The sequence below is a fragment of the Varanus komodoensis genome, unplaced genomic scaffold, assembly GCF_004798865.1.
Source record: "Varanus komodoensis strain SLA01 unplaced genomic scaffold, ASM479886v1 scaffold29_1, whole genome shotgun sequence".
In the NCBI taxonomy this organism is placed as follows: domain Eukaryota; kingdom Metazoa; phylum Chordata; class Lepidosauria; order Squamata; family Varanidae; genus Varanus; species Varanus komodoensis.
This window is the reverse complement of record NW_025335759.1, coordinates 4,299,890-4,314,133: the sequence shown is the minus strand read 5'-3', so window position 1 is coordinate 4,314,133 and position 14,244 is coordinate 4,299,890. Positions and strand designations below refer to the sequence as shown.

At 47.7% G+C, this 14,244-nt stretch overlaps 1 protein-coding gene across 3 annotated transcripts in view; it reads left to right on the top strand.

The window, feature by feature from the left end:
• PTPRU (protein tyrosine phosphatase receptor type U) overlaps window positions 1-14,244 on the top strand; it is a 349,047-nt gene that overhangs the window by 177,083 nt on the left and 157,720 nt on the right. For all 3 annotated transcript variants that reach the window (XM_044434925.1, XM_044434924.1, XM_044434927.1), the window contains exons 6-7: window positions 251-425; window positions 1,185-1,478. In XM_044434925.1, coding sequence (XP_044290860.1) covers window positions 251-425; window positions 1,185-1,478 — 469 coding nt within the window. The remainder of the gene's footprint in view (window positions 1-250; window positions 426-1,184; window positions 1,479-14,244) is intronic.

The window sequence follows — 14,244 nt, the reverse complement described above, 5'->3', positions numbered from 1 at the left end:
TGGTATTCTCCCTACTATGACACGGAAACTTCCTTTTCTGATAATGTTGGCCCATAGAAATATGGTTCAGTCCTAGACTGAGTTGTCCTTCTCATGTGCTAAAAGGCACAGTACTTGTTTCCCTCTAAGAGAACTTAAAGAAAGGTGGAGAAAAATGGGACTGTGCAGAACAACTGAAGAGATAACTAACCACACAAGAGTTATGATGGAACCCACAGTCACCTCTTATCCTTTTCTTTATGGATGGCAGAGGCAAAATGGAGTGATTGTACCATCTGCATCCGTGAAACACATCAGCCACCGGAGATTCCTGGCTACTTTTCAGCTGGATAAGGTTTCCAAAGGAGACCAGGACTTTTACCGCTGTGTCACCCAGTCTGGCCGAGGCTCTGGTGTCTCCAACTTTGCAGAGCTCATTGTAAAAGGTATGCATTGGTGGATATTGAAGAGAGAGTTTGGCTCATGCTGGGAGAGGGCAGGCCTGGAAAGTTAAGACTGAGGGAAGGGTTTTGCATCTAACTGAATGGGGGTTGCTGGTTTTTTTTTTTTTTGGTAAACCAAAGCTGGGAGAAAGAGAACAGACAACATGGAGATCTGGTTATGATGAACTTGGGTGAATAGATTTTGTGAATGTGTAAAGGCACACAGTTGGGGGGGGGAAGAAAGGTGGGTGGTGCTTTCCTTGCATATCTTTTGCATTGACAGGTGTAGCTGAATATTACTTATTATGCAACCTTGCACGGCATCTGAGGAGTCAACAACCTGAGCTGTACAGGCACAACCCATCCTATGCCGTTCAATACAACTAATGCTAAGGAACAGAGGGCAATTGTAACCCGAGACCAAAAAGATGGTGCCTGGTGGGTCTCAGTGAGGAGACTGTTCCACAACTGGAGGTGGCCACCACTGACAAGTCCCTCCTTCTTGCTGCATTTTTCTGGGCTTCCCTTGGAGATGGCAGCCAGAGGAATGCTCTAGATATTGATCATAGGGTCTGGGTAAATTGAGGTCAGGGAGGCATTCCATCATGTGTTGAGGTCCCAAGGTAGTGTAGGGCTTTATCGGTTATCAGCTTTATCAGCACCAGGTAAGCTGCCTTGGGTTCCTTGCTGGAAAAAGGCAGGAAATAAATGCACAAATGGTTGCCTCCTCCCCTCTCTCCTCTCCTCTTCTCCTTTTGGCAGAACCCCCTACTCCGATTGCGCCTCCCCAGTTGCTGAGAGCAGGCTCAACTTACTTGATCATCCAGCTTAACACCAATTCCATCATTGGGGACGGTCCGATTGTTAGGAAGGAAATTGAGTACCGGATGACGTCTGGACCATGGTCGGAAGTGCACGCCGTGAACATGCAGACCTACAAGCTGTGGCACCTGGATCCTGACACTGAATATGAGATCAGCGTCTTGCTCACTCGACCCGGGGATGGAGGGACTGGCAAACCTGGGCCTCCCCTCATCAGTAGGACCAAGTGTGCAGGTAGGAGCTTTCATGCATTGTGGCCTTTCAGAGGGATTTCCCCTGGCAAGAGCAGTTATTCGAGTGCTGAAGGCTGGTCTACAGGGCGGCATTCGCTGTGGTCCAGGGAACTGTAGCATGAAGGGTTATTGCACGAAATCCCAAACGATCTTGGATCTTGCTCTGCGTGAAACCACTTTCTGCACTTCCAGTTTGGCACTAAAGTCCTGCAATCAGCACTGTGTGAAGCAGGCAGTCAAGAGGCAGCCCAGTGAAGGGAAGCTTGGGAGTGTGGTTTGATTTCAGGGGCTCGTGGAGGCAAAAGGCTTGAGGCAATAGCCATTTGCACATTGATCCATCCTGAGGTCTGCTTCCATGGAAGGATTCCAAAACCACTTCAGGGATTTTCACTAACAGGTCACCTAGAAGCCCAAAGCATCTTGCAATACTTGATGCAATTTAATAGGTATGGCTAATGGACTTCCACTTTGGGGAGGGACCAGAGTGGAGAGGCAGAGCACCTGCTTTGCTTGCAAGCACTTCCAAGATTGATGCTTGGCACCTCCATTTGAAAGTAGCCATTACAGGTTTGTTGCAGGGTCTGGAGCTGGGACATGGGTGGTTGAACACAAGCCTAGAGCAACAGGGGCATCAAGACCAGGACAGCAGAACTTCAGGCAAGGCAGAGCCCAAAAGCAGGGTTGAATGGAAAATCCAAGTCACAATCATGATACAGGCCAGGGACAGGAACCAGCAGTAAGCATGAGAGGGTCAGGAACTAGCCAAATGTTGAGAAATGGGAGGACAAACCGAGGAGCAGGTACCTTGGACAAGATAACAGGGCTGGAGACATGGCAAACATCAGCCAAAAGGCAGACACTTGAGACAGGAAACACAGCAAGATGCAGGACTTACAGGATGCAAGCACGGCGGCAAACAGGAGGACTTGTGCTTGAGGCATCAGGGTAAGGCAGGAGACACGGCAGGGACCAGGTGCAGGCACACCAGCAACTAGGCAAACCTGTGTTGCTGAGGCCTGTTGTGGAGGGATTTCTTTTATCTAGCTCTTTCCCTAGGATTCTTAGTAGGCCAAGAGTTCCAGCAGGACCTGGGACCAGCTCTGCAGATACACTGCGGTGCTTCTGGCTCTGGCCACGGCAGTGGCTCAGATCCTGATGGATGCCACCAACCGGTCTGATGATTCTGGGCTAGGTGGGTAAACGTCTGAGATTGCCAAGGCAGCATCGTATCTGCTGGTAGCCTCAGAGGAGGTGGGGCAGAGAGAGAGAGAGAAGTTAAAAGTCAATGAAAAGATTTCAAGAATGGAGAGGTCGGGATATACATGGCTTGTCATATCGATGGTTTCTTTGCTAATTAGCAGATGAACAAATGAAGTCCACCGTCTCCCATGCTGCACTGGAAACAGACTGGATGTGGCTGAGGTGTCACCTGCTCTTGTTGACCTCTTATTTGTGTTCTAATTATGTAATAACTTTTGAATTGGCTTTTAACAATGTCCTCGGATTAATTTCTCTTGGTCTCTGACCACAACGAGCTGTTTTTCTCTCTCGTTCTCTGTTACTGGCCCGATCAAGATATGCTTGGGAGTAGTTTCAGGGAGAAGGTTGTACACACGGCCCCTTTGACACACAGAGGATCAGCAGCTGATTCATTTCGAGTTCAAGTTTGAAGTTCAGTGAAGTGGCTTTCCCCAGAGGGCACTGGCTGGGATATTGTTTTCTGGAAATCCAAGGAAGCCATGAAATGCACTTAGGTCTGTCTAACGGAGATGGCTGTCTCCAAAGTGGATGTGCCAATCCTGGCTGAAGACTGCCAGGGGAAAAGAAAGCGAATCCATTCCAGCGAGCAGCCTCCTTTCCAGAGATGCCAGTGCTTGCGAGCGAGACTTACCGCTTTCTTCTCCGACAGAGGCACGTTAGGCTTACAAATGACCATTGTTTTGGAACAGGCACAACTGGTTGGAGGCAGGTGAATTAAGGGGCAGGGACGATGGTTTAGCAGCCACTGATGCCGGTGGCCCAGAACTCGTGCCAGGGAGTGTTGATGTTTACATCTGGATCGGGAGAATGGGCAAGAGAGCAGAGCGGGAGCGTTAAAAACCTCATGACTGCAGCTGCCCCGTTCCTGCCGTACTGGATGCTCCAAGTCAACCTTCCCCTACCTGGTGCTTCCAGGGAGGGCCATTGACTGGGGATTCTGGGGGTTGCAGTCCAAATGTGTTAGAAAGGCTGCTGTAAGCTGAAAATGTTGCAGGCATGCAAGTGTTTCTCTTAAGAGGCGTGTATCATTAAGAGGGCATTTGTTGCTAAAAGATCAGTGTTAGTTTCTCACATCTCCCCCTCCTCTTTTCCTCTCCAGCAGGCAATACTTAAGAAGCATAGTCCCTGACTGAGCTCTACAGATATACAACCAACACAAGTCACAACAACAACCCCTTTGATATGTGGGAGTAATCTCTGCCCATGTTAAGAGTTGCATCCAAACTTGGAACATTCTCCTCTTTCTTTCCTTTTCGAAAAGGACTTGGCTCCACCCTTGGGGTGGCTCATGCTCTTGAGGGCTAGACAGTGGGAATGATGGTCAGTTATTTATTGGTCCTCTCTCTTGGCCTCACACCTCTTGATAGGGTCTGAGAACTGCCTGTCTCTTCCCCTCCTGGCTCTAGAGTGTCTCCTCTCTGCTCCAAGACGGTTTGTTCTCACACTTGGTCTCAGTAATTTGGCATGGTGGCTGGAGAGTTCACAGCACTCTGCTAATTGCTGCTCATCTTCTCTCTGCTCCAACTCTGAAAGAGGTAGCTGGAAGTAAATAGACTATAAGCTGGGAGGGCTGTCACCTCTTGGCCAGCATTGCATCCATGAAAAGACCAAACTTAACTGGAAATTGACACCCGGAGATTAATTAGTGAGTCTAAAAGATGAAGTAGCACATGAAAATCAAGGCATGGACAGGAGAAATAAAAATGTATGGGGACGTTTCAGCAACATTAAAAGAAAGTTTATTGTGGACCATCTGGTGTTTCCCCCCATGTCCTCTCTGTCTAGTTGTTCCACTCTCAAGTTTTACTTCCATTCTCTTCTCACCCTCTTTTTAAAAAACTTGTTTGATGATTTCCTTGTTCTGCCTATGGAAGTATGAGTAATGATTGGGTGTGTGCAAGTCTCATTTTAAAAATCCATAGTTTAATTGGTAGGAAATTTCAGGGAAGATTTGAAATGGCAACGGCTGTGCGAGAAGAAAGGGAGGAAGCAGCTGGGGAGTTAAATAGCAATGAAAAGACCATATAAACACACACAAGAAGTTAAGTCTCTTCTCTTTATCGGATGCATTTGCATGCAAAGAAATGAAATAAAAATAAAGGAAGCAAAACAAGTCAACCAAATCGCACCTGTGAAACATTGCCTAACTTTAGGGCCATTAAAGAAATGACCCTGGTGTCAGATCTGGCTTGTAAGCTTCTGGAAAAAGTGCCTCTTGATCTAACAGTGTGCAAAGGCACCATGACACATGCAACAACCACACTGTGGCTTTGTGCAGCAATTGTGTATGGCAAGACGCAGCTGGAGTTCTTGCTTGCTTGGCCTTCCTGTCCCCACTTTCTTTTTCTAGGCCAAGGAAGCAGAGGGTCCGCTAGGCTGAGGGTCATCTTGAAGAAGGTCTAGTGAATGGTGAGGCTGAAGCAGGGCTGGCCAACTGCTGCTGCTACCGCTACCTCAAGCAGGGTGCTCCGGAGAACCCCATTGGCTCTTCTCCTGCTGGGGCAGCTGGGATTTCCAGAGCAGCCGCAGGGTTAGGAAGCCCCCAGAGCTTCCCGGTGGGCCTGCTCACGCGTGAAGTCGAATGTTGCAGCAACAGAGCAGCTTGCCCTCCCCTAGCTGCTGAAGAGAGCCTCCTGCAGCCTTTGATGGCCGACTTATTGCTCTGCCGTTGGAGGGCTGCTCAGCTGATGCAAACGTTCCCCCTGCAGAGGTGACCGTGGGGCACCCTTAACTGGGGTGTGGTGGCAGGGGCTCAGCTGGGTCCATGCTAGGGGCCTTGGCTGGGATTTCCTGCCTGGCACACAGTCATGGCACAAGCTTTGTTAACAAGCGCCCTCTGCTTTTGGCCTCTCTGCCTCCTTGTTCCAAATGCAGACATGGGGGATACGCCTGGCACTGCTGTACCACTTCCATCTGCCCCCTCTCTGTCCTCCACACACACCTCCCTCTCTCTGCTCCCTCACACACTTACACCTCTCATGCATGTGTGTGTAGACACCCCCCCTGCCCCCAACCCATCAAATTCAGTACTGCCCCAAGAGGACTTTAGGAACTGGCCAGCCCTCCTGCTGGTAACCTAAATTCTGGCTCCTATCCTTTTCTCTTTCCAGCGTCAGGTGAAAGCCTTTTTATTCTCCAGAAATTTTGATAGTCAAACCTGAGCTTTATTATTGCATTTTATATCATTGCTGAGCCTGTATTTTTAGCCTGCTTATGGTGGCAGTGGCCTTGTTGGATTGTCTTATTGGGCGGGTGTTTTTTTAATGGCGACAGCGGTCTTGTTTCTTATTGGTGGTTTAGTGATTCTATTGGTTTTACTGTTTTGTTGTGTTATGCTTGTTTTATGCATTTGATTTTGTTAACTGTCCAGAGAGCCTTTGGGCTATCAGATGGGATAAAACCAGCTCAAGTATATAAATAAATAATGGTCCCCTCACCTCACCTCACCCCCCCCCCCCAGTTGGCTTCCTCCTCCCTTCCTTTTGCCCCTTATATGGCCATGCTGGGAAGCCAAAGCTGGGCTTCTCGATTCCACCTCTGCTCCTGCCTGCTCCCGGTCTTCCCATGTTGATTTCCAATCAGGGCGGTCACATCAGTCTCCGTTATCCCATCTCAGCAAGATGTCAACATTCCAGCCTGAAATGTGTCGTGTCTGGCTGGTGCGTGCAAATAGCTGTACTCAAGCCTGCTGTTGCATCTCAGATTTTCATCGGATTCTCTTTCTGAGCCCGGCGCTGCCTCCTTCCTTGCACTGACACCTTTTCTTTCCCTCTTCACCTCCCCTTTACTGTTCTAGCCTATCTTACATCTTTTTATTTTCCTGGGCAGCTCCGTGCTACCAATTTTGGCTGACCCCTGAGTGTCTGCACCTGTCACTTTCTCTCTCTCTCTCTCTCTCTCTCCCCTCCCCTCTCCTCTCCTCTCTGGCAGAGGTGCCTGTCTTCATTTGATCAGTGGAGGAAGCAGAGAAGGGTGCATCTTCCACACAGGGGGGTTCCTGAAGGGCTGGAAGGGAGCGCAAGGCTCACAAAATTGCTTTCACTCTCTGCGGAATACCTGGCCTTACTCTCCCCCACCTCGCTCTGCAGGAGTGGCACATTCTCCCAGGAGCAATGAGCAATGCCAGGAGGGCTCCAAGGGGCACGTGAAGGGCCTACCGACACGCGAGAAGACTCTGGCCACAGTGTCAGCTTGCCCTGTTGTTGCAGCTTTGCTCTCATTCTCCTGGGACTGTGTGCGTGTGTGTGTGTGGGCCTTGCTGTGCTTCCTGCCTGAGTTGTTGTGACCTTGTGGACAGCACAGGGTTTCCCTTTGACATGACACATTGCCTGGCAGCCCCGGTACTGTGTGGAAGGGAGCCTGGGCTGCAGCAACAGCCTCCGTTGTCCCAAGGTCACCTTCATTGGCTCACTGGAGGTTGTCATCACTGCCACTGATTTTTCTCCTCTTCAGGTGGAAAGGGAACAGCCTGGGGTGTCTGCAGAGCTGCAGGGAGGGTTCTACCACATTCCCATCAGGGCCAGCCTGGGATGACAGGCAGCTGAGAGATCCTCACTTGAAGAGGGCCTCACTGTGAGATGGGACTATGTGGAGAAGCTGGACCCTGGCCAGCACGCAAAGGCAACCCCCACGGCAAATGCCCCACCTGGAGACCCTGTGGTCCTCTTAAGGGGCCTGCCATATCCTGAAGTGTTGTATTCACAAGGCATGCTCACCATCGGGAGTGCCGGAATATAGGTGGAGATAGGTCAGGGGGTGGGGGTGACTGAGCACAGGTCCAGTGTCAGCCCCTGGCATCTTGGTTCAGACAGGCAGATCAGGGAGCAGATGAGTGGAAGGACCTCTGCCTGAGAGCTGCTGTCTGTCAGAGAAGGGGCGAATTGTCTGCCTGACCCTCTAATCCAGTGCGTGATGCAAATTTCATGTTCCAGTGGCAATGAGGCCGCTCCCGGTGCAATGCTTCGAAGCCAGAATGTCCGCTGAGCAAAGGATGAGTGAGAAATTCATGTGTGGGGTGGGGAATCAAAGAGGTCTTGAGACCTCAGTAAAGGATGGGGTAGAAATGCCTTAAATAAATAAATAAATAAATAAATAAATCCAGCAGACTGGCTCAGCCTCCCCCCACCCCCTGCCCTTTCTGGCTCATCTATCCAACACTGGCAGCACCTTGCTCTGACGAGGGTTGAGCCAACCCATGGGCTTTTGCTTTTAAAGCAATCCACAATTCGCCTTTTGCTTTTAAAGGCCACATAAATTTGTGCAGAACTCAGCCAAAATTGGTGCATGATATGACTGCAGTTTGCATAAATGTAGCTGCTGTTTGTGCAAATTGTGGCCCTCATTTGCGTAACATTCCCTGCCTTTCAAAATACACGCATGGGGGCCTGCTTTAAAAGTAAATGTGACGAGCTGACTTGTTATGAATTAATATTTTCTCTTACCATTTCTGAATCTCCCACCAGTCAGCTTCATGGAATATTGATTTGAATATTATGAGGGAAGGAGAAGAAAACCTCCCCATTCACTTTCTCTGTTCCATGCATAATTTTCTACATCCCTGTCACTTTGCCACTGACTCGCCTTTCTTCTAAGCTAAGGAATCCTAGGTTTTGTGAATTTTCCTCCTTGGGCAATTGCTGCACCCTTTGGATTATTTCAGCTGCTCTTTTCCACATGTCTTCCAACTCTACAACGTGCTTCTTTAAAGGAAAGAATGCAGATAATTTCTGAGTTAATGCAAGGAGGGCTTGTGGGGAGCTAGCCACCCTCCACAGGAGCCCGTGAACTGAGCATGTCCTGAACAATTGCTGATCACAGCTTTTGGAGTGTTCATGACTAACCATCCCTTTTCCTTCCTTTCTCTCGGTGGCAAGCACTGCCCCAAACCGCTTCCCATCCCAGCTGAAATTACTTCTGTGCCATAATGGTGCCTCTCATTGTGTCAGCCTGTCCTTCTGATGTGCAACCTTTTCAGCCTTGGCCAGATTCATGTCTCCTGTAGCACGATAGGTTCTTGGCTGTGATGAGATGCTGCAGCTGGGTGTACAACAGCTGTCTTGGTGGCCGTAAGTGCAGGCGACTTGGTAACTGCTCTGATTGCATGGATATCTCCACTAATACTAATGCTTTCAGACATCCTCGTTAGTTGATCTTTGAGGAAACTCTTGCGAGTCGGCCTGCATTGGCCCAGGGGTGCTGGCCTGTTTGTTTGCTGTCAATCATTTCAACAACACTGAAATTAAAACGCGATCGGAGCGCAAGCCTGGCACTTCCTCCCTTTTGAATTGCACTGCTTCTAGGAGACTTCAGAGCGGATTGATTCCAAAGGCCGTGCACTGAAGAAATGGAATCTTGAAGCAGGCCGTATATGGGGCACAGCAGTGCCTCGTAACCCTGCAGCAAGCTGTATTGACCCCCTTCCTTCAAATGAGCATCGGGCCTGACGTGTCATCTTTTCCTGAAGCATCTTCCTCCTGTCCACAGGTGTTGCTAGGCACTTCAAGCATCTGGAAGGGCAGGTGCAGCACATGGGAATGTTGCATCTCAGCGTTTGCAGCACTCATGATTAACCATCACCCACCCTTCTTCTCTCCCAGTGGGAAGCAGTGCCCCAAACAGCCTTCCATCCTGGCTGAAATTACTTCTGTACAGTAATCCTTCTTTAAAATCACCTTCTGCATGACAACAAAGCTTAGCACCAGCAGACTTTTAAGTCTCTGGGGAATAGATGTGGGGTTTGTGTCTAATGGAACCAAGCCGAGCAGCCCTCCGGCTCTTGGCACAGCATCTTTCCAAAGGGTGGAAAGATGGAGGCCATTCTGTCCTTCGGTTGGGCCCAGCTCCAGCTAGGAAAACCCCCCTCCTTAGGTACCAACACTCATTCCAGATGCCATAAAAGGGAGGGAAAGACAGCAGTCACATTGTTTTCTACTTCATGTCTGAACCAGAGCTTGCTGGGATCTCACTTCCATGGTGGTGCTAATTTATGTTTAGTTTGAGTTTTTCAATTTAATTGCAACTGTATATGATTTTAGATGTTATTAGAGCCTTTTTTACTAGAAGACATCAAGGTATTTAAAAACAGACAGATGGAAATAATAAAAAGCTTGATGTTGAGTGAACTTGTATGCGCCAGCCAGATTTTCTGGAACTATTGGGAAGGAGAACCTGAGGTCTGTATACTGAATGGGAAATCTGCTCTTTTGGGCCGGTTTAAATATGAGAATAGAATTCCATGTTTGTATTGTTACAGCCAAATTGCCAGCCTGTCCTATAGCCCTGAGACACTGCCATGGAACAAAGGACTCAAATATGCCAGGAACTGTTCCGAGCTGGGTAGGTGTGAATTAGGATCAGATCCTACCTCTCCCCACCATTCCTGTTATCTCATCATATTGGTCTCCCATTATTTTATAAAGTTTTTCTGGAAGGGGGGAAAGGAGGGGGGAAGTTTCAGTTTTGATTCAACTCTATATGGGCAGATACTTTCCCATGTCCCAAGGATGATGCTACTTCCATCTACACTGTTCCATAACTTGTTGAAAGAACAGTGTTTCTCAAGTTTCATCCGAGTCTGATAGGGAAGGAAAGAGGGAGGGAGAGAACAGGGATGCCTGGTTGCTCCTCTTCATGAGCCTCATTCTGGTCTGGTGCTTAGGCTTTCTTTTTGACCCTCACCACTCCTTACTCTTGCTGAAATAGCTACGGTTTCTTCTGACACAGAACAGGCATTGATCCTGTCATGCTTCCCTCCCACCGCTGGGCAACTGCTTCCCTCTGTTGCAGTGACCTCGCCTCCAAGCAGGTCCTGGCAGCAGTCGGATCTGAGGATTCCAGAATGAAATCCCTTCTTTGCAGTTCTTCCTATAGTTCAGTTCTATAAAGAGGTTAGTGCTGGGAGCGAGAAGGAGAGTTGCTCTTGGCACACGTTCCCATGGATCACTGATTAGGACTCTGAGGAGCAGGAGGAACAGGGGGAGGTCGTGGAATGTGGGCCAGTTCCAGACATTTAAAAATTTTATTTAACAAGTTCACAGCTCATGAGCTTTCTGAATGGTTTACAACATAAAAGCACAGTTAAAATTCAATACAGTTTAAAACAGCAGCACAGCCAGTGGAAGTTGTACACAACATAATCCGTCATCCCTTCCAACATAATGTATCATCTCCTCATAGCACCTGACAATTATGAGGTGTTAGCTAAGTACAATAAAAACAATAACAAATCCATAAAATAAATGTAATAGTAAAGAATAAAGGATGTAAACAAAAATAACAAACTAAGTAAGAGTAACACGATTGAAACTACAATCATTGCCATAACTATAACCAAAACCATAACTGTGGCTGATCCGCAGGGTCCATAAAAGGTAAAAATATATGTAAATAAAATGGATAAATCAATAATAAATTATCAACAGTTAAAATATAGGGAAAATGGAAAGCTCTTGGCCTGGCACTGAAAAGTATGCATCATTGGCATCAGGTGAACCTCCCTGGGATGCTGATTCCAGAGTCGGGGTGCCACAGTGGAAAAGGCCCTTCCACTTGTAGCCGCCCGCCCTGTTGAGATGAGAGAAGCAAAGGTGCGTTATTCAAGGCCAGACTCTCCAGGTGCTCAGGCAGCCTCTCAGAATATCCAAGGTTTACATTATTGGGAGGGGAGTTTCTCCAAGACAGGCAAGGCCGGTAGGGCTCTCGATCCCATGACAGGACATTGGTAGAGGAGGACGACCCAATTAGAGCACTGCCATACAGAGAGGAGGCATGCTTGTTTCCAAAAAGCTCCATGCAAAAAGAGGGGCCCCAAACACACTCCTAAGCAAAACTAGATTTGGTTCGGCAACCTACTCTGGGCATGCTCAGAGACTGATTCCGGGTGATTGTGCTTCTGGAAACTGCTTTGGTCAATAAATAACATATTGCAAGAAAGCTCTGTGGCTTTGGCTGTGCTAAGGGAGGAAACCTAGATCTTGATTGTTGTAGAGATTCTGGCATTGTACATATTAGATCCTCCCTTATTTTTTACGGTATTACTAGCATATTGAGATTACTGTGAAGCATTATTATCTAGTGTTGTGAGCTGCCCAGAGAGCTTCAGCTCTTGGGTGGCATGGAAGAAGATGATGATACCAGGATGGCTGCATACACATTGGCAAAAAAGATAGAAGAAATGGATTTTCATAATGTTAGGTGGTGCATATTGATGGAAATTTAAGAAAAATGTATTATTTTGGAAGAGACAAAATACCATAGCAGGGAAGACTCTCACTAGGTGACTGGTGTTTCTCTTCAGGCTGCTGTTTGGGTGGTCACTGTTGGTGGACAGCTTCAAGACCCCTGATGTCTTCTCTTGCTAAACAGGACTGGATCGGGACCACTGTTTCAATAGGGGGCCATCCTCAATAGAGTGGAACCCAAGGCAGAAGTTGCTATCCTGTGCCTGCAGAGCTTACAGTAATCTGGACCTTTTTCATCTACACTTCTTGAGGGCTCTGTTCAGTTCTCAGTTTGCATTCACAGATGGTTACCTCCATGTGTGTTGCTTTGATTAGTTAATGCTTGTTAGGCTGTGAATAATTCCATTTACCCCATTTGAGCATTTGCACAAGTTTATGGAGGCTTGCTTCCAAAATATCAATGAATCAATGCAGTGGTTGAACGTGATGAATCCTCCCAAACTGATACTATCAATGATTCTCATTAAGAGTCTCATTAATGATTCTCAATAATAATAATAGAGAGTTGACTCAGCAACCTCCTGTTTCCCCCCTCTCCCCGGGCCTGCTGTTTCAGCTTATAAACACACTTTTTAGTTGATCTCACTTCTCAGTGTCAGATCTATTCCCATATGCTGGAGGATGGCTGCATGAAGAATTTTGCTTTTCTGAATTCCAACATGAATGGGCCTAACCTTCGTCTCTTCGGCTAATACACAAGCTGGAACATGGTTGTCTCTTGGCTTTCACACTTTCTGAACATTTGGACATGGACCCTGCTGGCCCAGTCAATTGCCAGGCTCCAGTAGAGCTGACTCAGTGGGTCCAACGGTTTCTCTCTGCTTCCCTCCCCTGGTGGCCTGGTCTGCACACGCAGCAGGGCAAGGTAATAGTGCTGAAGCGATAGCACTGGCTGTGTGCTTGTACAGACTGCAGGTGGCAATCCTATTTTGATTGCTCAGTGCTGTGAAAACCATTGAAAGTAAGAAGAATTCTAGCAGACTGGACTAGAACTGCCTCCCTCCATGTGCAGGTTTTCCTCTTTCATGTATTTTCAATGTGGGTGAGAATTTAGGCCATAAATGTGAGGGCAGAATGAGAGAGAAACCAGGCGATCCTCAGACCTACTGTGATAGCTCTGTTTGAGCCTTGCTTTTTCTAAACAGAGAATCATGATTAGTGGCAAATAGAATAGTAGAACTGGAAGGGGCCAGAGAGCCCCTGCTCAGAGCAGGACTCCAAGTTAAATCATCTCTTTCAGATAGCTGTCCAGTTGCATCCTGAACACCTCTAGTGTGGGAGAGTCCACCATCTCCCTAGCTCATTGAATCATTGTCCTACTGCTCTAACAGTCAGGATTTTTTCCCTGATCTCTAGCTGGAATCTGTCTCCCTGCAACTTGAGCCCATTATTCCATGTTCTGCATTTTGAGATGATCGAAATGATCTTTGTGACAGCCTTTCAAGTATTTGGAGAGTGCTATCCTATCATCCCCTCTGAACTCTTTCCAGCTTGTTTGCATCTTTCTTAAACTGTGATGCCCAGAACTGGACCCAGCATCCCAGATGAGGCCTAACCAATGTTGAGTAAAGGGGAACGAGTACTTCCAAGATCCTCTCACTTGCTGCATTGTTGAGCCAAGGATTCCCCATCTTGTAGCTAGCTTTCAGAATGCCAGAAATAAACTTTAGTTTTGGTTGGGAGCGTGTTTAGAGGTAAATAAAATATATTGAACAAACAATGTAGACTGTCTCAACAAGACTTCCATCCTGGGCAGTAGCTTGGAAGGGGCTACCGATGTTTTGTCCTGACCGAGAATTGCCTGGAACGGAGTACTATGTCAAACGGGGCATTTCTATTCCTTCTGTACCAGCTGATCCCTTAATCTGAGTGACCTCCACAAAAAACCTGTAGTGTCTTCCTCCTGGAGGCTTCTCACATGCTGAGGTTTGACCCAGAGTGTTTTCGGAAAACTGGGGCTGAAAGGGAGTCTTTCTCTAATCTGAAGGGAGGTCAGCAAGAACTGTCCTCTTGAGTTTTCCATGGTTGGACTGGGTCCCCATTTTGTTGTAAGCTCTAAACCCAGAAAGTGTGTGTGTGTGTGTGTGTGAGAGAGAGAGAGAGAGAGAGAGATTAATTTCCATCTTGACAGTTTTAAGGTTGTTATGGTGAGTTCCTGTACTTCAAAATTTACCACTAAACCACTGAGCAGCAGTGCCTTTCTGAGGGTCAATTCTTTCCAAAGTAACTTCTGGCTGCCTTCCATTTATGCCAGTCAGAGTGTTTTTG